The 26,535-nt window shown below is 44.1% G+C and overlaps 1 protein-coding gene across 1 annotated transcript in view; it reads left to right on the forward strand.

Annotated features, from left to right (window-relative positions):
• The window catches only part of FHOD3 (formin homology 2 domain containing 3), a gene marked incomplete at its 5' end in the record, with an annotated part of 759,322 nt that overhangs the window by 640,506 nt on the left and 92,281 nt on the right, over positions 1-26,535 (forward strand). The window contains 2 exons of the mRNA XM_007945666.2: positions 8,715-8,999; positions 17,427-18,307. Of these exons, the coding sequence (XP_007943857.2) occupies positions 8,715-8,999; positions 17,427-18,307 (1,166 nt within the window). The remainder of the gene's footprint in view (positions 1-8,714; positions 9,000-17,426; positions 18,308-26,535) is intronic.

The following is a 26,535-nucleotide window of genomic DNA, read 5'->3' on the forward strand; positions in this document are numbered from 1 at the left end:
TTAATGCCCTGCCATGTGGTTTGGTAACATCGGAACTGTGCCTTTTTACTTGTTAACCTTGGGTTTGTCAGCCTCAGCAGCCAGCAGCTGTCTGAATGAAGAAAAGTCTCTAGCTTCAGTGGGCTGGGAGCAAGAGGCAGAGCTGAAGACCAAGGTTGAGGGGCTTTCACCCAGCCCCTAGAGCCTGGCACTTTGAACTTGGACTTAAAGCCTCCAAATTGTTAGAGAATAAACTGCTGTTTGTTCAAGGCATCCCACTGGTGGTATATTCTTGTCAGACCAGCATTAGGTAACCAGAACAACATTTATTAGGTAGAAGTCAGGGATGATGCTAAACATCCTACACTGCATGAGAGAGCCTCCCACAACAAAGAATTATCTGATTCAAAATGCCCATAGTACTGAGCTTGAAAAACCCTGCTCTAGAGTAAATCTGAGTGAACAGCTTAGCAAGAACTGGCCCAGCACCAAAGGCAAAGTCTAAAGAATTTTCAAAGTTGTGAGCTTTTTCTCTTGGGACCTTTTTCAGATTTATGTGATTAAACCACAAATTTAGAGTAGATGGTGTTAGTTATTAGCTCTGAACTGGGGAGGTCTCTGGAATCTACATAGTTTGGAGCAACTATTATAGAATTGGCTAGCCTAACCCTTGGTTTCATAAGACCTGCCAGAAAGCCAAGTTCTGGCAAAGTCATTGAGACACCATCACAGATTGAAATTGGTTGAAGCCACCCAAAGACTTATTAAGTTCAGCTCTTTCTACCAGCAGTTTATCTCTTCAAAGAAAAATTGCATGACGAGAGATTCCAATTGGACACTTTGGACTCAGCTGTTGGGGACATTGATGAAAGCAGAGTTAGAACATTCTTGTCCACTGTATTGTGCCCCCCACACATACACCAGGAATGATGATATACTTCTCTTCTGTGGCTTAAGTCACCCACCACACAGTATAACATCATGGTTCATAGTACAGGTGTTTCAGTCCAGGCAACCTTGGTTCGTATCCCAGCTGTGCTACCATTAACTCTGTTTACCAGTGAGGCCCTGTTAGAACCAGATGGTTATAAGTGAAAGCGTTCATTGAAGGGATTCTGCAGAAGTGTGGACCTGGGCAAGGTTCAGGGACCATCAAAGGAGTAGCAGCAGGGAGTAGCATCAGTGGGAAGCTGTAAATAGTTCCCACCTCTGTCCTAAAGGAACTTGGGGAATGACTGGGGGCTGGTAAGAGCTGTAGCCATGAGGGGAGCCATGGGACAGAAACACTAGCCTGCCAACTGTGCCAAATTGTGGCCCCACATGAAGGAAGAAGGAATATAATACCCCAGCCTCTCTGTCCTCCTTCTTTCTAGGCTTTGTTGGTGTCTCCCAGTGACCAAACCTGTCTTGAGGTCAGAGGGTTTGCAAATAGAGCTGTTCTCTATAGAGGTTGGCCTTGCAGTGCACAGAGCAGAATGGAGAATGGGCTTGGAAGAGCAATCTGAGAATATCCAGCCTACTGTGCAGCCTTGAACAAGTTCCTTAACCTCCCTCATTTCTTCTATGGAAGCATTGATCATTACTTCATATTGTTGGTGTGAGAAATAAACAGGGTGAAGTATGTATGGTTTCAAGTGTGGCACTGGTATGTGGCAAGTGCAAATCCTGCAGAAGACACTCAATACACAGTGACTTTTATTTTCACTGCATTTAGGACCAAGTAGGACCTGATGTCTAGGGAGACCTTTGGGATCAGCTGAGGCATTGGTGTGGGGCTTTTGGAGGGACAAAGAGAACTAGACAGCACAGGTGAAGGTCTGCCCCACCTGAGTAGGAGCAGGACCACACTCTGAAATCCTCACACCTTGCTCTCTTTTTTCTCTCCCAGTTTTGTGTTCTGGATGGTACCAGTCATATTCTCCATCTGACTGGCCAGCCTTTAATATTCTCTCAACAAACACACTTAGTTTTCCTGTTTCCCTTTGGGTATTGCGTTCATGGCTTCCCATCCTGGTTTTTCAAACCCGCTTTCTCCTGTAATGTCTGTTTCTATTGGATAAAGAATTCCTTTCAGTGGCCGCATCCTGGTTATAGGTCCTTCCCCCAAGGATGGTGATGACCAGCTTTCTGGTTACTTATAAAGAGCATCAGGATCTCCTCCTCTCCATTATTTCTTCCAGGTTGCATAAAGTATCTACTACTATATTCCTTTATGCCATTTACTTTTTATTTTTTTCCCTCTCTTCTCTTAAATGTTCCTCCCGCCCCTATCCCAACCTTAAAATTTTGTTTAAAGTCTCTTAATCAGGTCAAAGTAAGTCCTAGCCAAATACATTTTTCTGGCCTTTGCTAAGTGTATTCTGGCTATGCCAAGATCCCATCAGTCTGCTGTCTCAGGACATGATCCAGAAAGACAGATCCTAGTTTGGGATGCCTTTTTATGTTGCCAGGCATATCCTGCCATGTCTTCTTTTCATTCCCAGACTCATGCCCACCACTGGGAGAAGGGTTGCATGGGCACCTGGCCCAAGCCCTTCTGCAGTTCCCTTCCTCCTCTGCACAACCCAGAGATGCAGTCAGATCTCTGTGTCCTTGGTCCGTCTGAGGTGCTTGGCAGGTCTGGGTGGTTATGGACAAGTGTGGGGTAGACCCTGGTGTGTGGGGTTGGCTTTATCACACTCACTCCTGAGCCTGCCTTGAGGTGGTGCTACAGGGTCCTTGCAGGCATGTGCTTAGAAGTGGGTACCCTATCCCCATCTGTTTGGCCTTGGTCATGAGCCATCTCCATTCTCTCCCAGCCCTGTATTTCTGAGGGTAATAATAGAGCCCTCCCACCAGCTACTCCTCTGAAGGAAGGTTGGGCAATCTACTTCCATAGTGATACCACTTCAGAAACCCACAGAGGGGTCGCTATGAGTCAGGTCCAACTCAGTGGCACATAATAGCAACAACAATCTCATAGAGAGGTTGTGAGGATTCCATTAGACAGTCCACATGATGTGCTCTGAAAGAAAGAAACATTCCTCAAAGGAAACCAACAGCACTACAGACCCCCATTTTCCCCCAAATGCTAACACAGTTCCTCCTGCAGTTATCTAGGATGGAAAAGTTCTTCCCACTGTCTAGAACTCAACCCCTCACCCTTGTGTTGTTGCAGTGGTGCTATTTTTCCCTCTTCCTTCTCTCAAGCTCCATCAATAGGAGTTCACTGCTTCTTCCTCAGACCCTGTCTGCAGCACATGCTTCCTGAACTATTTATTCCATGCTGACTAGGAGGCTCATCCATAACTCACAGGCCTGCCTGAGCTATTTCCAGCAGGAAGCATAGTTTGCCTGTGATGCAGATGTAGTAAGGGGTCATCTCAGACAAAATGAAATGGGGCCTAGCTCTGCCTGAAGCAGCCACTACTGCTTTTACCAGGCCCTTGGCCCAGGCCCTAGTGACCTTCCAGCCTCCCTTCTCACTGAGCTCCAGCCATGCAGGGCTTTTTTCAGTCCCTTCTGCACACTGTGTTCCCCAGGTCTCTGCCCACACCCTCCCCTCTGCCCAGAATAGTCTCAAGACTTTCCCCCCTTTAACACATTTGAAGACTATGCTTAAATGTCATCATACCATCTCCCAGACCTTACTAAGGACCCTTGCCAGATCCTACCAAGGTCCTGCTTATGATCTTAGAATATCCATCATATTTATAAATATTTTTAAAAGAAGCTTTGTTAAGTGGGAGGCTGAAGGGTTGGGATTTTGCTTGATGGTAGGGTTCACCATCCTTTAGCATACAGAGACCATATTTTAGGATGTTTAGGGTCTCTTCTCCCTGTTCCTATGTAATCTCCTTGATACGTTGGGTCTGTGTCACTCTCTCACTGCTGACACCATTGTTGAGCTGTAGAAAGGCTCATTAAATACTTGTTGTTGTTGTTATGTGCCGTCGAGTATACTAGGACTACCAAAAGTGGGAAGCTATAAATAGCGTGTTTACCTTTACAAAAACCAAAACCAAATTCACAGCCGTCCAGTTGTTTCCGACTCATAGTGACCCGTCCTTGGCTTTCCGAGGCAGTATCCTATGGAAGTAGATTGACCAATCTTCCCTCCAAGGGGTGGCTGGTGGGTCTGAACTGCCAGCCTTCTGGTTAGTAGCCAAATGCTTCAGGCACTACACCATCGGAATTTACCTCTAAGTGTTACAAATATCGTAGCTTCCTTTAGGACTTTCCCTCAAGGACTTACAGGGTCCTTCCTGTTTCCTCAGTTGAGGGTAGTTGATTCTTATAGGGTGGCAGGCCTTGCTTAGGGTAGTGACTCGAGGAATGTGTGTGTGAGTATGTGTGTGTCCATAGGGGGTATTGGCAGGAGGTCCTGATGTAAAGGTGCAGGAAATAGGAGAAGAAATGTTTTGGAATGTAGTATGGAGTCTCAGGGCCATGCTGAGTGCTTCCTGACAATTGGCCAGAACTTTGTGAGCTGATACTGACCCAGGATCGTGCTGGCGCTTTCCAACATGAGAAGAAGAAGGAGTCTTGGCCTTCAGCGAACGTTTACCGTTGTTATTCTGGTTTGGTTAATATAGTTAGGGAATGTCTCTGCACTGGACCCTCACTCCTCCCTCTGTGGACTACTTGTCACTTGATACCCGACACCTTCACTTGGGTCACTTGGGTAACGATCACATTCCACTGTGACCCTTCTTGGCGGGTTTCATTTATGTGCATGCCCCCTGCCAAGTAGCGGACTCTCTGAAAGCAGATTGTGTGTTTTGTCGTGTTCTCCACGGCATCAGGAATAAGCATGTTTACTTCTGTTTATTGGCTTCACTCTCAGCCTCTGGGTGATTTGCTTGATTTTATTGAATGTGTGTCAATATCATTTGGTTTATTCATCCTTAGCACAGCATCACATGCTGCAGCTTTGCAGTCAGACCTTGTTGACACTGAGTCATGTGCTTTGATCAGTACTGAAGGAAGAGAGGACTTCAGTGTTTTGAATCCCAAGTTTCAATGATCAATTCCATGGAGTTAGGACCTAACATATTGGGATGAAATTGCTCACTTATTCTTGGAACTGTGCGGCTTTTCCAGAGTTTGCGTGTCCATTACCACCCCTGTCCAGTCAGCCACTGATTAATTAGGGGCCAGCATTGTGGCTTGCACAGTTCTATATGTTAAGTGGAATGAAATATAGCAGTAGAGTAGACATATGTCTTTAGGCCTGAAACAAAGCATCCATCAAATTGCAGCTCCCACTACTTCACCTTCTTGGTCTCCTCTGAATTGAGCCCTGGTGGTGCAGTGGTCAAAGAGCTTAGCTGCTAACCACAAGGTTGGCTGTTTGAACCTACCAACCACTCCATGGGAGAAAGATGTAGCAGTCTACTTCTATGAAGATTTACAGGCTTGGAAACCTCGTGGGGTCGTTTTGTGCTCTCCTAGAGGGTCGCTATGAGTTGGAATCAACTTGGCGACAGTAAGTTTGGTTTTTCGGTTTTAGTCTCCTCTGGAGATGGTGAGTAGACACAGGCTTATGGCAGCCACCTGACCTTACTCTCTGTCACTGACAGAGCTGCAAACCATTGCCAGCTATTGCCATATGCTAACCAATTAAAATGCCTGCCACATGCTAGGCTGTTAGAAGCACATTTCCGTTTTGATGTGGCTATTCTGAAGTAAATGTGTACAAAAACATATGCTTTCTGTCAACCAAATGGATGACACTGCTGTTCCTAAGCCCTGATTTTGCCATGCTTATAAGACTAATGGGGTTTTGTATCTCTTTGCTAAATAATCTATTGTCAGATGAAAAAGAAATTACCATAAAAACTCCTTCAACACCAAAGAGAGTTCTTCCGACAGGCATGTTGCCTCTTTCCTGCACCCAGCCCGATTTTTGCTTTTAAGGAAAGTGTATGGCATGCTGTTCTTGGTCATGTATGCTCACTGTATATCATGTTCGGCATTCTTTGGGAACTACTAGTGCCTAAAACTTTGCCCTCAGACCAAGTTCCTGAAACCTCTCTCTTGGGGCCACCCTGCGGAGACAACCACTGAACAGCAGGGGGCCTTCGTTTCCCTCTCAGTCCCTCCAGGAGACAGGTGCCTGTACTAAACTGAGACTCCAGCAGAAGATGTACAATATGTAATCAAGCTGTGGCTTCAGAGCTGGAGAGGCCCTCACTGCACCCCTAATTCCTTTGTGGAGAGCACTTGAGGGGATTCCCTCAGAGGAGTATTTCTTCCCTGTTGTGTTTGGAAGTTACCCAAGAACATAAAGAAAGACTGGTGTTCTGCTCCACCGCTGTTTCCCTCCCTACCCAATTCCCTGACTCATACTCAGATGAAGGGAGCCTGAGAGCAGACAGAGGGTGGAGAGTGGGGGTGGGCAGTAGGCCAAGTGAGTCCTGGCGGAACTACATCTTGCTGAGGGCAGCTGGGCCCACTGCCCAGTGAGGCCTGAGCTTTCTTCCCCACAGTAATGCCAGTGCCTGGCCATGGGGGCTTGCTCTGCACACCCTATCACCATCCATCCCCACTCACCTGAGCTGACAGGGTGCCTCCGCAAAGAGAGAACTTATTGATCTACTTGTTCTCACAGGGCCTAGGTACTTCCCTTACGGGTCAGTCCTATACAGATCCTGCATGAAATTTTTGATTGCTTCAGGTGATGTGTGCCTAGGGCTCAGGAATATGCTCCTGGGACCACTGCCAGGATGCCACACAATATTGCTTTTGACCAGCCCTGTACCCTTTCAGACGTGGCCCTGTCCTCCTCTGGACATTACACAGGGCAGTTGGCTCAGAATGTTTTGTATACTTATTCCTCACTTAGAAACTGTCTTGTTATCTGACATTTCATATTTATGACAGTAGTAAAAAGTCTATTTTGTGCATTAATGATGTATGTCTGGCAGTAATGAACACTGAGTTGCTAGGTGAGAGTAAAGCTGGCTGTGATGGTTAAGGTTATGTGTCAACTTGGCTAAGATTTGATTCTCAGTGGTTTGGCACTTATGTAATGATGTGATTTGGCAGTTATGTAATGATGTCGTCATCCTCCATTTTGTGATCTGATGTGGTCATCCTCCATTTTTGCATAATGCCAGTTTTCACATAATGATGACTTGATCTTTGGAATCTAACCACGTCAGTAAGCAAGGAGTGGGTGTATTCTCAGTCATTTTTCTGCCCATTCTGATGAAGTAACATCTCATAGTTGAGAATTTTGGTCAACAAAACATGCATAAGCTGAATCACACCAGTGTAAGCATGAGCACTTGACCTTGGTGCAGGCATCAACTCTCCAAACATGATAGGTTTTCAGATAGCTCTGTGCCCATCAGTGAGTCTGCTAAAGAGCTTTCTACATAAAAGATTAATGTCACATTATAAGCAAACATAATCCAAGCAAGGATGATGATCTGATGGTCCTCATTGCTTTAGCCGCTGACTGCAGAAAACATGAGGCTTCTATTGCTTGCCAGTTTGTTTCACTGTGGATTTTTCTCTATTTCTCTGAAGAGGCCCCGGGGGGGGGGGGTGAATCACGTATTAGCTTTTATTTTATTGTTGCACGACAAATTACCTTACAAATGTAGCAATTTAAAATAACCCCATTTGATCTATGTAGGAGATCCTGGATAGAGTGGGAGAACAATGTGAAACAAAACTCAAAATCATTTTAAAAAAAGGGAGGGGGCAGGTTTGCTGGTCTGATAGAGCCTGATAGAACCACTGAGACTATGGCCTCTAGCTACCCTTCTGGTCTGAAATAGAACCTACTTCCCATGGCTTCCAGCCAAACAAAAGACAGGCATAGGAAGTGAACATTTACATTAGGTAGATACACTCCTTGGAGAGATCAATCATGGGAGAATAGAAGGGCTGTGTATGCCCAGGGAGACAACTGGGGGGGGGGGCAGGAGTACATGGGAGGGAAGGACACAGGGAAGAGGTAACTGTGGTAAGGAAGTGGGAGGGGAGTGGTGGTGGTGTGGGAAATTGCAGTCAATGTCATGAGACAAAGTGTATGTGAGCTGCCGTGTGGAAAGTGAATTTGCTCTGTAAACTTCCACCCACATCACAATAAAAAAATTTTAAAAAAGTAAATCTAAAATAAAAATACAAAAATAAATTAATAACCCCATTTATGAACTCAATTTTCATCAGTCAAAAGCTCAACTGGATTACCTACTTTGTGTAACACAAGACTGAAATCAAGGTCTTGCCTAGCTGGTTTCCTATTGGGAAGCTCTGGGAAGAATTTACTTCCAGGCTTATCCAGTTTGATGAATTCATTTCCTCATGCTTGAGGAACTAAAGACCCTGTTTTCTTGCTGGCTGTCCCCCAGGGGTCAGTCTCTGTCTTCTAGATGCCACCTGCATTCCTCATCATGTGACCCCTTCTTCAAAGATGGCAATGCCATGTCAAATCCTTCTCATGTTCCTAATCTCCCTGTTTCTGTTTTTAAAACATTCACCTAATTGGGTCAGGCCCACCTGGGTAATCGCCAAATTTTAAAGTCAACTGACTTGGGCTTTTAATTTTATGGGCAAAATCCCTTCATAGCAGTACCTAGATTAGTGTTTGATTGAATAACTAGGGAGTAGGAATCTTGGGGGACTATCTTTAGAAATCACAAGTCAGCCCAGAAAAATCAACCTCACATCCATTTTCACACCCCACTTCATCCTCTGAAGAAATGACTGTTGTGAATATTATCTCCATTGTTGCCTCCCAGCAAGTGCCGGGGATCCTGAGCCTGAACCAGAGGCAGAACCCAAGGCAGAGGTGGGGCAGGTTGCTGATGAGGCCAGCCGGGAAATAGCCCCTCCAGAAGCAGCAAGCAAGGTGGAGCGAGCACTGGAGCAAGAGCCAGAAGAAAGAGCCTCCCTCAGTGAGAAAGAAAGGCAGAATGAGGAGGTGAACGAGAGGGACAACTGCTCTACCTCCAGCATCTCATCCTCCAGCAGCACGTTGGAGAGGGAGGAGAAGGAAGACAAGCTCTCCAGGGACCGAGGAACTGGTAAACAAAGGCCCTCTTCTCAGTGAGCATATTCTGAGGAAACCCGGGCTGAGGGAGGCAAGGGGGAGTTGGTTTGCTGAGGTCCCCATTGGGTCAGTTCACTCCCTGGGCTATGGAAGTGAGGAATGGTCCACCAGCCAGCAACTTTCTGTTCTGTAGAAGGTGACCCAAAACTCTCTACCATGCTGTTGGATTCATCCCTTCCTTGAGTGGGAAAGAGAACCCAGATAATGAGGGCATCTGAGGACTTTTCCTGAGGAAGAAGTTCCTCATTGCCTTCTAAGTGTTTAATTGTTCATAAGAAATATAACTTTCTTCTGTTTCTGATTTAAGTTTAGCGTCATATTCTGTTGTTATCTACCCCTTAAAAGAATTTTAAATGAATTGTGTTAAACCATTCTGACTCAACATTTTATCCCAGATCAGATGTTGAAATGAACTGAATGAGCACTTCCAAAAAAATTGCACTTCTAGATGTATGGAAGTCATTGCAACATGCTGAGTGTTAAAATAGACATAATTAAATCAATTTTCTACAGTATACCCAGGACCACTCCTTTCTTTACTGAAAAGTACATGTTTTTCCTTATGGAATTTCTAATACCATTTTGGTATTAGACCTGATACTTATTTAGCTCATCTTGTGGATGGTGACTTTACAATGACTGACCAAATGGAATGTTAGATGATAGGTTTTGCCTAAAAGCAACTCACCAGAGACTTGGGCTGGGTACCACAGAAGCTTATAGAAACTGTAAATGAATTATACAATAAAGCCTATGGAAGCTGGAACCTGTGTAAGGTACAAACCTGTCAGAGAAAGAAAACACAAATATTTTTTACTAAAGCAATAGAAAACTATTGAGTCTACATTTTCTACCAAAGACAGAAAACTGCTGAGATCCGGAAGAACAGGGCAGCCTGATTCAGTTCCAGGTCTCACAGGTTTCACTGTGTAATCTACACACCAGGAGGTTGGTTTTTTGACCCATGACTTGTGGAGCCTGTCCCACCTCACCTGTGTCCACCCTTGGGGGGGGGGGTGCATCCAGGAAGCATAAGGGGCTGCACAAGTGCCAGTCAGCTGATGTGAGGCCCCGTGGGCTCTGGGCACCCAAGTGACCCATCTCAGGGCTCCTTCTGACCGTGGCCCTCCCTGTCCCTGTTGGCACTCAGATCTGGGAACTGGGCCAGACTCTGGGGTCTCACTTCATCCCCTACTCTGTGGGCAGCCCACTTTCAGAACACTGGTTGCCTCAGCCCCCTGTGGGCACCCAGGACCTGCTGGGCAGTATTCTGTTGCCACTAGCCCCATTCCAGGCCCCATCCACTCCACCCGGGACCCTGTCCGCTTGGGGAGACCACTCCCTATCTCACCTTCAGAGTGATGAAGTACTATGCAATGTGAGCTTTCTGTGTGCACATGGGTTCACCAGTCATGGCCCCTGGAATTTGTTACTGCCAGATGTGCATTGTTAATGTGCAAAATAGTTGGATAGTTTTTTTTTTTTTTTTTAAACTATTGTTGTAAATGTGAAATGTCAGATAACAAGATAATCGATAAGTGAGGAAAAGGTATATGAGACTTCTTGATCAGTTTGGCCTTAGAATCATGTTTTCTTTATTATGAATAGCTTCAAGAATTATTCATCATAACTGAGTTTAGCTATCCTAAAATATATCAACAAATTGGATTAGTGAAAATAAGCCAGGGAACTGAACTTTCTTGGGTCAGAATGTCCAGTATTCTTCCAAATAAGGACAACTTTCCAAAAAAGGAGACTCTGCTCCCAGTCAAGAACCATTGACTTTCTACCAATAGCAGGTGCTGTCCAAGTGTATAGATTCGAAAATTAGGCTTTGCAGTTATTTTCAGCTTTGCTCTGGTGCTGTTGAGAGATTTGATCATGTTTATTTGCTGCAGCTTATTTGTTGCTAAAAAGTCCCATTGCTCATAGGTACTGTCAGCAGCTGTGGACTCTGTGATAACTCTGTGATAATAGTTCTTGCATTTTAAAATATTGTCAAATCACAAAAGAACCCTAGAGGCAAATCATTCCCAATCTTATATCTAACAATTGTGTGTATTACTTGAAAATGAATTTGTAGGACTTGAGAGATACTCAAACTTAACTCTAATTGTGTGACTTGTTGGATTGATTGATTGATTGATAGTTGTTCCTCTCTGTCTTTAGTGTGAGAAGCTTTATTGTAACATTCAATAACCTTTGTTGTAATTACTTATACTTTGTCTCCATTCAGATGTAAGTAGTGTAGACTACTTCTATAAGTAGTAGGACAGGAATGTCTGTGTTGTTCATTGTGAGTCCCCAGTTCCTAGCTGGATGCCTAGAACATAGTGGGGCCTCAGGAAATCATGGGCAAATAAATGAACGAAGAGGCATCTGACCAAATGCAGAAGCCCCATTTCTCCTAGGTATGCCCTCTTAACAGTTAAAATACACTGAATATAACAGAACAAGCAGGCATAGGAAGATTTTAAAAGGTGGAATGAAGAAGACAGACTGCTTAGGGACCTTGGGACATGAGGAAAGACCACAGGGAGCTCCCTGGGTTTCCATATTTCCTCCCATATTCCAGATAGGGCACTGCAGAAGTCTCTAACCCCAAATTTCCAACAGTCACAGACTAGAAAAGCCTGTTCCCCCCAAGCCAAAGGACTGGACAAAAGGTAGCCTAATAGAATGGAGAGCCTTTTTTGGCTGTTAATACTCTACCCTAGCCAAACATCAACAGAAAAACCACTCCCTCCTGACCCAGCTGTCTCAACAGGGCCAAGTGGGGAGTTGAGTTTCCACATACTTCTACGACCTCAAGAGCAGAAGTGGTAATGCTTCTATTTTGGTCCACTAGTGCCACTCTAACAGTAATATACCACAAATGGGTGAGTTTGGCAAACAGGGACTTATTCTCATACAGCATAGGAGGCTAGAAGACCCCCAGACCTTGGGCTTCAGCTCTGCCTCTTGTTCCCAGCCCACTGGAGTAAGAGGCATCTCTTAACTTAGGCAGCTGCTGACTGCTAAGGCTAATAAACCCAAGGTTGACAAATAAAATGGCACAGTCCCATGATTATCAAGCAACACAGCAGGCCACTAGTTCAAGTCCAGAAACAGTCCCAAGATTGTCAGGCAACATGGCAGGCTGCTGAATGAAGACTTGGCTAAATACAAGATCCAAACATGCCAAGAAGCTCAAGACCTTTCTCAATGCTGCTGCTTATATACTGGAAGCAGACCACATCCCTGAGGCAGCTACTCAGCTTCTCACAGTAGATTCCATCATGGGGTTGATTACCAGTCTCATCATGGAGAATAACTACATCCAGCTGCTCAGCCACTTAAAACCAGGCCCAGCCAAGTTGACATGTAACCTTAAATACCATAGTCCCTATCTGATGTATCACTAGGTTAAGCAGAAAGCTAGTCTTCTGGTCCCTCCTGGGCAGAAGCAGGCAACACTCTGATTCCCCCACCAGAATAGTGTCACTGATGTCCTGTGGAGATCTTTTCCTTCATCTCCACCAGCAGAATGAGACTTAACAAAACAGTGGGAAAAAACTAGTTGGCACTCCACAATAGCCCCTGGTGCCAGCAGTGCCCAACAGGGAGCTAAGCCTCCATACCTACCCAGCATCAACAAGATTGAATGAGGCAGTGGGAAGGAGGGATAGTTGACACACTGCTCTTCCCCAAAGTAGAGTCATTGGGGAGCTGGACCACTATCTCCACTTAGAGGCAATGAGGAATTGTGAGTCAGCAGGCTGCTTTTATCAGGAAGATGCCACCCTTCCCATCTGCACTGAGGCAGTGTGAGTCAGCACTCTTGCAGAGATGGAGCCAGCAGAGCCAAGCAGGGCACTGAACATTCACCTCCACCCAGATCTGTGCATTACACCTTAAGAGGATGACTGCTTGCTAAAAGAGAAGATTAGATATGATCAAGATTCTCACAGCATAATACCCCAAATGTGCAGGATACAATTACAAAAATCATTCATCATGCTAAGAACTAGGGAAGTCACAGCTTGAATGTGAAAAGACAATCAACAGATACCAAAGCTGATATGAGTCACTCCTTGGAATTATCTGACAAGAATTTTAAAGCAGCAATTATAAAAATGCTTCGAGAAGCAGTTGTGAGCACCATAACCACATTTAAAAAATTATCCAAGAAATAGAAGATGTAAAAAAGAACCAAAGGGAAATTATCGAACTGAAAAATACAATAACCAAAATAAAATACTTACTGATGGGCTCAATAGTAGATTGAAGGTGACAAAGGAAACAGTGAACTAGAAAACAGGTCAGTAGAAATTACACAATCTGAATAACAGAGAAAATAAAGTGGAAAAATAAACCGAGCCTCAGGGACCTGTGGAAATACAACAAAGGAGCTAATGTTCAGTTCACCAGCGTCCCAGAAGGAGAGGAGAAAGAGTGCAGTGTTGAAAAAATATTTGAAGACATAATGGCTGAAAACTTCCCAAATTTGGCAAAAGACACAAATCTACAGATTTAAGAAGATGGGCAAACTCCAAACAGGATAAACTCAAAGAAATCCACACTGACACACGGTAATGAAACATTTGAAAACTACAGAAAAAAGTCTTGAAAAAGGTTAGAGAGAAGCAATGCCTTTCCTCTAAGGGAGCACCAATTCACGTGACAGCAAATTTCTCATCTAAAACCATGGAGGTTAGAAGGAAAGAACAACATTTTTCAAGTGCTGAAAGAAAAGAACTGTCGACCACAAAGTTTCTATCCAGCAAAAGTATCTTTAGGAATAAAGGGTAAATAAAGACATTCTTCGATGCAGAGAACTAAGATTTGTCCCTTGCAGGCCTACCCTTAAAGAATGGCTAAAGGAAGAGCTCTGAACAGAAAGGAAATGTTAGCAGAAACTTGGAACTTCCAAGAGGAAACAATGGAATTGGGGGTGGGGAATAAAATAGATTATCTTTTCCCTCATCAGTTTCTTAAATCATATTTGATGATTGACTGAAGCAAACATTATAACACCATTTAATATAGTGCTCAATATATGCAAACACTTAAGACAAAATTGGAAAAAGATAATGCAAACATGAATCAAACAAAGCAAGAGTGGCTGTATTAATATCGTATAAAGTAGACTTCAGAGCAAAGGAAATGACTAGGGACAAAGCGGGATACTACATAATGGTAAAAGACTCAGTCCACCAAGACCTAAGTAAATGGAGAGAGTAAACAAGAAAACCAGCATTTAAACTATTACCTGATTATACTCTTTCCCCTGTTGACAAAATAGTAAAATGCCAACATCTCCCAACACATGTAGGGGAAGTAAGAAGGTCTATTGAAAGAGATTCACTACTGCTGCAGGCTCCTGGTATCAGAGAAGTTTCCCTGTTTACAGGCCTGTCTGACCCATAGTAGAGACTCCAAATAACCAGGTTTTTCAATCATATCCTCAAAAGCTATCTCATCTGTCTTTGATGGTGATAATTTCCTAAGCATATGTTGCTTGTGAAACCTAAAAGAGGGTTCCAGAACATCTTGTCCTGATGTTGATGGAGCTTTAGAGACCTTGGTCAGGTTAGGCCCCTCTGGATCAGAATACAGAGAACAAGCTGCACCCAAAGAAGAAGCACCACTGGGCCTTTGGGCTTCCTCAGTAAACGCCTCCTCAGAAATCAAGGCAGGGTCATGAGGGAAAAGGCGAGTGTCCTCCCTCAGCGTGTTTGACAGGGGTGATGTATTCTTTGGCAGAATGGAAGCTTCTAATAGTAACTCCATGGCCTCAGTCTCTTGCCACATGCCAACATCCATGGAGGCCTGGATAGCTGATGGAATTTATATCTGAAGAGCCTGCCTCACATCTTGCCAGCTTCTAGGAACCAAACCCAGAGTAACTACATTCTGACCACTCATCCAATCAGTCATTCTAGGGTTTGCAGATGTAATAGTGAACAGAGCAAGCCCAAAGCCCCATCCTCAGAGAGTTTTCATTTCGGTGAAGAAGACAATTTAATGAGTAATTATAAACATTCCAGTGATGGGGCAAAGGCATGTATTAAACAGAATAAATAAATGTGATTATTTATCAGACAGTAATAAATGTTATTGTAAAAGATAAAGCAGGAAAGGATGATAGACAATGTTCAGATGGTTACACAATTTAAAATAAGGTGGTCATGGAAAGCTTCATTGAGAAGATACTATTTGAGCAAAGACCTAAAGGAGGTAGAGAAGCAAAGTGTGTGATTGGTTAATTGAGGACATTTTACCTCAGGAGGGAGAAAGGCCCTGAGGCCAGATCATGCTGGGGGAGTTCTAGGAATGGCAAGAATCCACTTTGGCTGAAGAGGTTTCTGTGTGAGTAGATGTGGTAGGGGATGGGATCACTGTGAACACTGTAAGGTCACTGACTTTTTCTGTGAGTGAAACTTGGAGCCAAAAAAGATATGATCAGATATTTTAACAGCCTCCTGTGGCTGGTATGTTAAGAAGTGGCTGTAGAGGAGCAAGAATGGAAGCAAAAAGACCAGTTAGGACATCCCTGCAACACTATAGGAAGAAACTATGCTGGCTTGGACAAGGGTTGTGGTACAGAGGTGATGAGAGTAGTGGCTGGAGTCTGGATAGAGCATGAAGGTTTAGCCTTCAGGATGCACTGCTGCACTGCTGCACTGCTGCACTGCAAGTGGTGTATGAAAGAACAAGAGGCATCCAAGATGACTCCAGGGTTCTAGGAACTAGCAGCAAGATGGAAAGAATGAAGATAGGAAATGATATCAAAAGAAGTGAGTTTCATGAGGACAGGGGAGGGGCCAGAAGATCCCTTTATGCATGGCATTAAGGCCCTGAGACTAGATAATATGATGACAAAGAGCATGAGCATAGATGGACATTTAAAAGGTAAAGATAAGGGGGAACCAGCAAAGTGAGACTGAGAAGGAGTGGCCAGAAAGAAAAGAAAACCTGGTAAGTGTAGTATCCTGGAAGCAAGTGAAGAAAGTACGTGAAAGAGGAGGAGATGACCAGCTGAGTCAGTGTGGAGGAATGCAGCAACGTAAAAGCCACATGGAAAGGTAGAACTTTGAGGGGTGATGGCAGTCAAAACTTCACTAGACTGGGCTCAAGAGAGAACAAAAAAGAGAAATTGGAGACAATGAGCAAAAACAACTCTTGGAAGCAGTTTTACTTAAAAGGAGAAGAGTTGGGTGGTAGCTGGAAAGGTAAGCAGGCTCAAAAGAGGTTTGGTTTTTTTAAGATAAGAGAGATTATACCATATTTATATGCCAGTAGGAAAGATCTAGTAGGAGGAGCATGAAAGGTGCCAGAGAGAATTGCTGGAGTGGTTTTCTAATGTATAAGTAGAGTAGTTGACCATTGCTAAGAGGGAGAGTGTAGGGTAGTCACACGAGAGAGGCCACGTGTTAGGACTCAAATGCTGAGTGTTGGTGTAATGGGAGCCCTGGAAGATCTCTTCTGACTATTCCTATTAAGTCAGTGAATTAAGTCGTCCTTCTTCATTCACCAATTTAACAGAAGCAAAGCCACCCCCTGAGGATGCAATGGGGGGTGAGGTTAGAGGAGAGGAGCAGTGTAAGAAAGGCATCTAGAAGAAGGAATGCATGATCAGACATTCCAGCAATGTCGTCCATGAAGGGCTTTCTAAAGACTAGTGAGGAGTTCTGAGTGGTGCAGACGGTTAGTGTGCTCAGTTGTTAACCAAAAAGTTGAAAGATTACTTCTACCCAGAGGTACCTTGGAAGAAAGCCCCGGTGATCTATTTCCGAAAAGTCACAGCCATTAAAAACCCTATGGAGTGCAATTCTACTGTGACACACGTGGACTCACCATGAATCAGAATTGAATCTATGGCAACTGTTTTTGTTTTGGGAAACTACTGACCATGAATTTCAAGTGAGACCACTTGTGCTTTCCTCCAGGTACTTAGAGTTGTCCTGGTGCAGGTACAGAGTAGGAGAGAAATAGAAGTCACCTTACAGCCTCTCTAGCACCTGCTGTGGGCAAGGGATCATCTTCCTTTGCCTTTCTGTGTCTAGTTAGAACAGAGGCCCCTGTGCCTGGGTTACCTGTACCTGGGTAGGTACTGACCAGCTCCCATGGGTGTCAGAGAAGGGTGAGGAATTTCTCCCATGAGCTTAGTTGGGAGCCATGAGTAATGGCACACCTAAGGGAGTAGTATGTCTTCAATGGGTCACTGGGACTTGGATGCAGCTTCTTTTCCTGGTCACAAGCCCCTTGTCAGCCATGACTATCGTATGCTTTGATTGCATTACTCAGCATCTTCTCTGAAGTCACTCCTTTTAGTAAAAGTCACTGATTTCCCAGTGTGTTTTTTCATGGTATGAGCCCTCTGCCACTTGCTTATTTTTTTGCTCTTGTATACTTCCAGGTTTGTGGTCCTCAGGTGTTCAGGATGATGGTGTAAATGAACAGTGTGGCGACATCCTCACTAACAAACGGTTCATGCTGGACATGCTGTATGCCCATAACAGAAAGCCCACAGATGACGAGGAGAAGGAAGAGGGTGAGACAGGGAGGACTGAGCAGGGGGCAGAGGCAGTAGCCAGCCTTGCCAGCAGGATATCCACCCTGCAGGCCCACTCTCAGGCCCAGGACGAGAACATCAGGAGGTTGGACATTGGCTGTCTGGACAATCGGGGCAGTGTGAAAGCCTTTGCTGAGAAGTTCAACAGTGGGGACCTGGGGAAAGAGCCCATCTCTCCCAACGATGAGCCCGATGACAGTGTTCCGGAAAAAGCCCCAGCACAGCCCAAGACAGAGTCTGACTACATCTGGGACCAGCTCATGGCCAATCCAAGGGAGCTCAGAATCCAAGATATGGATTTCACTGACTTGGGGGAGGAGGATGACATCGATGTCCTAGATGAGGAACTGGGTCACAAGGAGACCCCAGGACCTCCACCCCCTCCCCCACCTACTTTCCTGGGTTTGCCACCCCCACCCCCTCCACCCCTGTTGGACAACGTGCCCCCACCTCCAGTCCCCAGTAATTTATTGGCTCCTCCTCCAATGTTCAATGCTCCTCAGGGCTTAGGGTGGCCCCAGGTACCTAGGGGTCAGCCGGCATTCACTAAGAAAAAGAAGACCATCCGTCTGTTCTGGAATGAAGTTCGGCCTTTTGAGTGGCCGTGTAAAAACAACCGACGCTGCCGAGAATTCCTGTGGTCGAAACTGGAACCCATTAAAGTGGATACTTCCAGACTGGAGCACCTGTTTGAATCTAAATCCAAGGAACTGTCTGTCACAAAGGTACCACTCATATCCAGTATGCTTCTAATTGGCAGGGTTACTTTTCACTGCTGGGTAGGAGATTTGTGGTGTATAAAATAGCCTTCTCTGTGTTGTTTTGGCTGTTCAGTAAAAAGTGGTGATCTATGCCAGCAAGTTGTTTCCAACTAATAGCAAACCTATAGGGCCAAGCAGAACTGCACCATAGGGTTTTCTAGGCTGCAATTTTTCTGGAAGCAGTTCACCAGGTTTTTTTCCTGTGGTGGGTTTGAACCTTTCAGTTAGCATCCAAGTGCTTAACCATTATGTCCCAGGCTCCTTGGTAAAAAGTGTATTACTCAAAATCTGACTTTTAATACAGTGTTCCCTTGTGCCACATGCTAAACAACAACAACAACAAAACTCACTGCTATCGAGTTGATTCCAACTCATAGCTACCCCCATTGGGTTTCCCAGGCTGTAAATCTTTACAGAAGTAGATCACCCATATTCCTTCTGTGGAGCAACTGGTGGCTTTGAACCACCTTCTGGTTAGCAGCCAAGTTCCTTATCTACTACACCACCAGAGCTCCTGTGCCTAATGCTAGGTGTAAGCTAAATGAGCAAACAAACAATAACAAACAAACAAACAAAAACCTGTTGCCATCCAAGATTCCAACTCATGGCAACTTCTGTGCTACAGAGCAGAATTGCTCCATAGAGTTTTCTTGCTATGTTGTTGTCGTTGTTATGTGCCATTGAGTCAGACCTGTCTCATAGCGACCCCTCCTTGGGTTTCCGAGGCGGTATCACTAGGGAAGTAGATTGCCCCATTTCTTGCTATAATGGTTACAAAATCAGATTCCCAGGCCTCTCTTCTTTGACACAGCTGCATGGGTTCAAACTGCCAACCTTTAGGTTAGAAGTCAATGCAAACCATTTGTGCAACCCAGAGACCTTAGGGACTCTTATTGGCTCATATGGACACCAGCTTAATAATAACATTAGGCAAAGTAACTTTCAAAGAACAAAATAACACCATGGAGAAGATAAAAATATTAAGCAAAGAATATCAGCATTAGCCCAACCTCAAGTGTTGAGGTTAACTAGAGGAAAGTGGAGTTGCTTATTTACCAAATACATGGACATTATTCAGTAGATGTGTTTATTTAATCTTACCTTTGTTGATTATGGTTGCTAGTAGCAGTTTGAACATTCGCTGTAACCACATAATGCTTTAACAAAGGCATTGATTCAAGGGACATGCCATTCAATAATGCCTTGGCTGAATCGGCATGCTGCAACTATGTAAATGTTTCTGAATAGCCATATATTTAGTATTCTGTAAATATTACATATACATCTAGATTTTTTTTTAATATGTCTGGGGATCCTTTAGGCATTATTGTTGTGGTGTTATTTTTAAGGATGTTATATCCAGTGTTAGCAGTGGGAAGCATTGCCCATGACCTATGAGGCATCAAAGGGGAGGTCATGGCTTCATGACTTGATAACAAAATGATTTCACGACTTCATAACAGTGGTTAGAAACTACACAATAGTGGATCCCAGATTTTATTGCTAATTAATTTGTTGTTGTTAGCTGCCATTGCGTGACCTCCAGCTCATGGTGACTTATGTAGAAGAGAATGAAAACAGTGCCTGGTCTTGCCCCATCTTCATGATCCTTGGTATGTTTGAGTCATTGTTGTGGCTTTTGTGTCAGTCCATCTCATCTACGGTGTTCTGGTTCCCTGGTGCCGCTCTGACAGGACTGTACCACAAATGTGATGGCTTTAACAAACAAGGGTGTATTCTCTTACAATTTTGAATGCTTTAAGTCCAAGTTCAAAGTGCCAGGCTCTAGGGGATGGGTGAAAGCCCCTTGACCTTGGGCTTCAGCTCTGCCTCCTGCTCCTGGCCCACTGAAGCTAGAGGCTTCTCTCAGATAGCTGTTGGCTGTTGAGGCTGACAAACCCAAAGTTGACAAGTAAAAAGGCACAGTTCCAATGCTACCAAACGATGTAGCAGGCCATTGATTCAAGTCCATTGAAAGTCCCACGATCAGCAGAGCATGGAAGGCTGCTGAACAACGACATGGCTACATGTAGGCTTCAAGCATGCCATAAGCTAGAGACCATTCCCAAAGCTGCTGCTTATATACAGCAAGCAGACCACAGCCCTAAAGCAGCTACTCAGCTGCTTGTGTTAGATCCCACCATGGAGGTGATTGCCAGTCTCATCATAGGGAATAACTACCGCCAGCTGCCCAGCCACTCAACCAGGCCCAGCCAACTTGACACACAACCTTAACTACCACAGAGGCATTCCCCCATTTTCCCTGACTCTCTACCAAATACGATGTTTTTTTCTAGAGACTGGGTTTTTGTAAAGATACATCCAGAGTCTCATCATCCTCACTTCTAAGGAGCATTGATACAGTTGCCTTTATGTGCTCACAGGAATATATCTTAAAGAACTGGTTTGAAGAAATGTGATTCTGGGTATTTAATAGATTTAAAACAGATTTTAGAGTATCCTCTCTTCTCAGGAACTAAGGGTATGAGAAAGCACTTTGTAAAGTATAATTTACATGCAAGAGTAAACATGCAAGACCTCATTATCATGAATTATTTCTAACTCCTTGTGTTGCTTAATTTATCAGCTCTTTGGGTGCATATAAAGCTGCTTGAGTCAGTCTCCCAGACCTGCCAGTCAGACACTGATCCTATGCACAGCATCCTTGGGGCAAGAGTGACCTTTTACATGGAGCCAAGGGGCAGAAGTTAGATCCTGTCACCATTGTGTGATGCCAGAAGGCCAATTCAGGGAGCTTTAATTGATTGGCTTCCTTCTTAAACACAAGCTGGGTTTCTGAAACCATGTGCTAGGGTTCTGAAACGACTTGCTGTGCTTGTCCAGTTGGCATTTACCCACTGTCTATTTCCACCCAGTCTCAGGGAGGACATGAATCTGAATTGTTTCCAGGCTCACGAATCCCCTCAAGTCAGAATTGCAGCTTTCTCCTGTTTATAAATCCACACTGGTGGGATCCAATCAAGAAACTCATGCTCAATCAGTCCTGCTGTTCAGTTGAAAGGAGACATAACTTTTGTCCTCCATAAGAAGTGACCCCTAGGAAAGTGATACTGGACCCTGCCTCTTGGTGACTCTGTGTCCTGACTTTTCAGCCATCCACGTGCTCTCTTCCAATTCTTAGAGTCCAGCCTGGCATTTGGAAGGAGACTAATGGATTAAGACAGTAAGCTACCAGTGGCTGCCAGGAGTTACCCAAGACATGGCCTTGGAAACATCCCATGGTAACCCACTGATCTTCCTGGCCAGTCTCCTTTATCCTCCTTCCTCCCATGTGTGCTTATTGGCTGCTGTGCCCTATATGTAGGCTTCCTGTACTTGTTTATCACCTTGGAGGTTGCTAGGGAGAGGCAAGACCTTAACCCAGGGTGGGCAGAAATAAAGGGAGTAATAGTTTGGTAGTGAAGATACTTATAACTTCATTTTTAAAAAGGAAATGGTAAGATTAAATAGTCTCCTTGAGAAGAGTCCAAATAGAAGGTCTACTTATCTTCTTCCTTTTATTGGCCCCACTGTGGCTGGTTTGGTTGTTGATAAGTCTTTTGGTAACCTAAAGTTCCAGTCTTGCTTTTGAAGCAAGTTGTTGTTGTTATGTGCTGTCAAGTCAGAACCCTCCTTGGGGTCTGTCAAAGCAACCCTTCCTTGGGTTTCCAGGGCAGTATCACTACGGAAGTAGATTGCCCAACCTTCCTTCCGAGGAGTGGCTGGTGGGTTTGAACCGCCAACCTTCTGGCTAGCAGTCAAGTGCCTTAGGCACTATGCTACCAGAGCTCCTTTTTGAAGCAAGTAGGAGCCTTTTAAAGTACTTTATTGCCTACTAATGGGTAAATGTTTGCCTAGTTTTTCTAAAGTAGGAGCTTAAGAGGAAAGTAGTATGTTGGAAGGAGATCTGAGTGGTGCAAATGGTGAACACAACTGGCTGCTAACCATAAGGTTGAAAGTTCAAGTTCACCCAGAGATGCCTTGGAAGAAAGTCCTGCCGATTTATTTCCAAATTATCAGCCATTGAAAGCTCTATGGAGCACAGTTCTACTCTGACACACATGGGGCCATCATGAGTTGAAATAGACTCAACAGCAGCTGGTTGGTTTTAATATGTTGACAAGTTTACCAAATTGATTCCAGAATGCCCTACAGGAAGACTCAGGAGCCCATACCTTTGTTTTGAGAGAAAGAGAATGAAAACAGGGACTAATTTATACAATGTCACCAAAAGGTAAGCTTGCAAATTAGGATTAAAACACATTATGTTTGAGAGGTGAATCTCTTTTTTCATGTGTTAACAATACAAAACCAAAAGATCAAACTCACTGACACCCAGTCAATTCTGACTCATAGTGACCTCCACTGGGTTTCTGAGGTGGTAAATCTTTATGGAAGTTGCCCAGTCTTCCTTCCACGGAGTGGGTGGAATAACCAATTTCACTTCTCTTTCTAATCCTTGACTGTGATTTTCATAAAACACAATTGTACATAGCTGCTCCCTAATTCTGGCTCGTGAGAAATTTTTCATTAACACAATAGAGCTCAACATAAATAAACTGAAATAGACTTCGTAAAACAATGCAGAGCAAAGAGAATCAACTGGAGTTTCCATCAGGAAACTTAGACCAGACCAGAGTTAGAGGTCATGGTTATGACCAGCAAAGCCAGTCTTGAAACAGGTTCATGTGCCAGATCCAAGCCTGGGTGACCACTTAATGGAAATGATAAGAAAGATGTACTTTTTTTTATTTCCTTTCCAAATAGTTTCTGGAACTGGATCCATTTTCCATTTTCAACAGGAAAAATATATAGCTTCTTAGATAATATGTCAAGAAAGACAGAATTGCTGTGCCAAATTTCATCCTAGTGTACCTCTACTGCTGGTCTAAGATGTGGTGAATCACAAATGAGTTATTTAAAGTGACCACAAGGAAAGATGTCAGGGCAGAAAGCACCTGGGTGTTTGGGGAAGAAGCCATCTTTGGACTTGACATCATCCTGAAGAGCCCAGGGAAAGTGACCTTCCAACTCTGGCACCTAATCAGGGGCAGCAAAAGTCACAGCCAGACTGTTTTGGTTACCTAGTGCTGCTCTGACAAGAATATACCACAAATGGGATGCTTGAACAAACAGGAGTTTATTCTCTTACGGTTTGGAGGCTTTAAGTCCGAGTTCAAAGTGCCAGACTCTAGGGGCTGTGTGAAAGCCCCTCAACCTTGGTCTGCAACTCTGCCTCTTGCTCCTGGCCCACTGAAGCTAGAGGCATCTCTTCACTCAGGCACCTACTGGCTGGTGAGGCTAACAAACCCAAGGTCAACAAATAAAATGGCACAGTCCTGATGTTACCAAACCACATGGTAGGCCGTTGATTCAAGTCCATTGAAAGTCCAAAGGTTGGCAGAGCATGGCAGACTGCTGAACAACGACATGGCTACATGCAGGGTTCAAGTGTGTCATAAGCTAAAGACCATTCCCAAAGCTATTTCTTATATATGGGAAGCAGACCATATAACCAAAGCAGCTACTCAGCTGCTCCCAGTAGATTCCACCATGAAGTTGATTACCAATCTCATCATGGGGGATATGGCATCCAGTTGCCCAGCCACTCAACCAGGCCCAGCCAAGTGGACACACAAACTTAACCACCACACAGACCAAGACAGGCATAGAGTGGGAGGGGAGATTAGAAGGGAGAAAGAAAACTTGTTTTCCTCTTTGGGAACCTACTGCTGTCTTACTCTCTTGGGTTTGTTAGGTTTATCATGGATAAACTCCATGATAGGACTTGGAGTTATCATGGATAACTCCAGATAGGACTTGGAGAAATTTGTTTAACTTTATTTATCCTGAAATTTTAAAATGTATCAGCAACTCTTAGCAGTGTCTTTCCCCCCCACCCTTTTATTGTGATTTGGCTGAAAGTTTATAGAGCAAATTCATTTTCCATGTAGCAGTTCATATGCATTTTGTCTCATGACTTCCTATCTGTAGTTACCTCTTCCCTGTGCCCTTCCCTCCCATGCACTCTCACCCCCTGAGCTCTCTCCCTGTGTAAACACTGCCCTTCTGTTCTCCCATGATTGATTGCTCCAAGGAGTGTATCTACCTGATGTAAATATTCACCCCATATGCCTATTGTTTGCCTGGAGCCACTGCAGTGAGTTCAATTCCAGACCTGAAGGGTGGCGAGGGGCCATAAACTCAGGGGTCTCACCAGGCTTTATCAGACCAGCAAACCTTTTTTTCTTTTTTTTTTTTAATGATTTTGAGTTTTGTTCCACATTGTTCTCCCACTTTATCCAGGATTTCCTGTACTGATCCCTCTCTGAGTAGTTGAGAGTGGTAGCTGGGCACCATCTAGTTCTTCTGGTCTCATGGTCATATAGGCTGAGGATTGCCTGGTCTACCAGTCCCTTGGACTAATTGTTTCCATGTGTCTTTGCTTTTCTTCATTCTTCTTTGCTCTTGATGAGGAGAGACCCATCGTTGTGTCTAGATGGCCGCTTGCAAACTTTTAAAACCCCAATTTCTACTCACGAAAGTAGGATGTAGAACAATGTTTTTGTGTTGTGTGTTATGCCAATTGTGCTTGATGTCCCCTGTGACCATGGTCCCCAGCCCACAGGTCCACCTACTCACTCCTTCTGGGTAGTAGCTGGCTGTAGCTAAGCCACCACAAACCTGTTTCTTGTCAGATCTACTACACACCTGGACATTCTTACAGCAGATACAAATATGCATGTAGAAACATTGTCTTAGCAATGTTTTTTAAAGAGAATTGAAGATGATGATTTAATTGGTTTGGGGTGACCCCTATCTGGGCTATTTTAGAAGCTCCCCAGGTGACTGTAAAGTAGAACCAAGATTATGAACCAGTGATTTAAAGTGGAAAATGAGGCACCAAGGGAGCTTTGTGTTTCCCAACGCTACCCTCACCCCTCCTCCACATTGGCTTCCCCAGCTTTATCCTTCTAAGGAAAAGAAAGAACATTTTTCTCATCCTGTAATCAAGTTCAAGGAGTTCTGGTGGCACAGTGCCTAAAGCATTTAACTGCTAACCAGAAGCTTGGTGGTTCAAACCTACCAACCACTCTGGAAGGAAGGCAGGGCAATCTGCTTCTGTAAAGATTTACCTCCTTTGAAACCCAGTGGGGGTCACTATGAGTTAGAATTGACTCAATGGCAGTGGGTTTAGTTTTTTTAGCTTTATAATCAAATTTAAGACATAAGGAAATAAGTTATTTTCTTTAACATAAACCTCAAAGCTTGAATCCTACCTTGGAATTCCAAACACAACTTTGAGACTTCAGTGGAGTGGCCCATTCTAGTATGCCCAGGGTGATGCTGGGGTATGCCTGTGGTCCCAGCACAATTATTAAGAGCTCTCCCATTCCCTCTCTAAAGTGTCCTTGTTAGCATGATAGAGAAGCTAAATCAACACTAGGAATCTGTTTAATAACCTCTGCCATAGAAGGCTCAAAGGACAAAGATGGGAAATTAATACTTTTTTTTCACTAAATTTAACAATACAGCAAACCATATCTATCAAATTGTCAAATTCTTCAAAAACTTTATTCCTAATTTATTTCAGCCTTTGTTGAGACTCAGGGGCAGAACCCTGAGTCTGTCTGTCTGTTTGCCTTAGTGTTTTCCCATGTATCTTGCCATCTCCCTTGCTATAGGACTTTAGGAAAATTCCATAGCTGTCACATCTTTGTGGCATCTGTATCATTGCATCACTGTATTTATCACTTTCTCAGCAGACAGCTTCAAAAATATCCCATGGCGTCACTTTTTTGGCAGTTGGCAGGGAGTAAGGAGAAATGATTTACCATTTCTAGAACTTGTGCTGGGCTGAGCCAGGGCCCAGGGTCTCTAACAGTTATGCTGAGAAGCATGTGTGAGAGAGAGGTCGCCTTTCATGGAAGTGCTCTCGAACTTAGGGTGTTCTCTTAATTGGCCCTGTCCTTAGTCCAGTTTCTATTTTCAATCACAACACCTTCTGGGATAACAAGTTCTGTGCATTGAATAACCATTATTTAAATGTTGCCCCTTTATTTCTACTATACATTTAGAATATTTATTTACTCTTTAAAAACACAAAAAACTTTCAAGCAGCCATCTAGGATGTAGCTAATGGTCTCCTAGCATCGGAAGTGAAGAAGAAAGCACCAAAAAAAGGGGGGGGG

The sequence above is a fragment of the Orycteropus afer genome, unplaced genomic scaffold (assembly GCF_000298275.1).
Source record: "Orycteropus afer afer isolate SDZICR_OR568_19922 unplaced genomic scaffold, OryAfe1.0 scaffold00141, whole genome shotgun sequence".
Lineage (NCBI taxonomy): Eukaryota > Metazoa > Chordata > Mammalia > Tubulidentata > Orycteropodidae > Orycteropus > Orycteropus afer.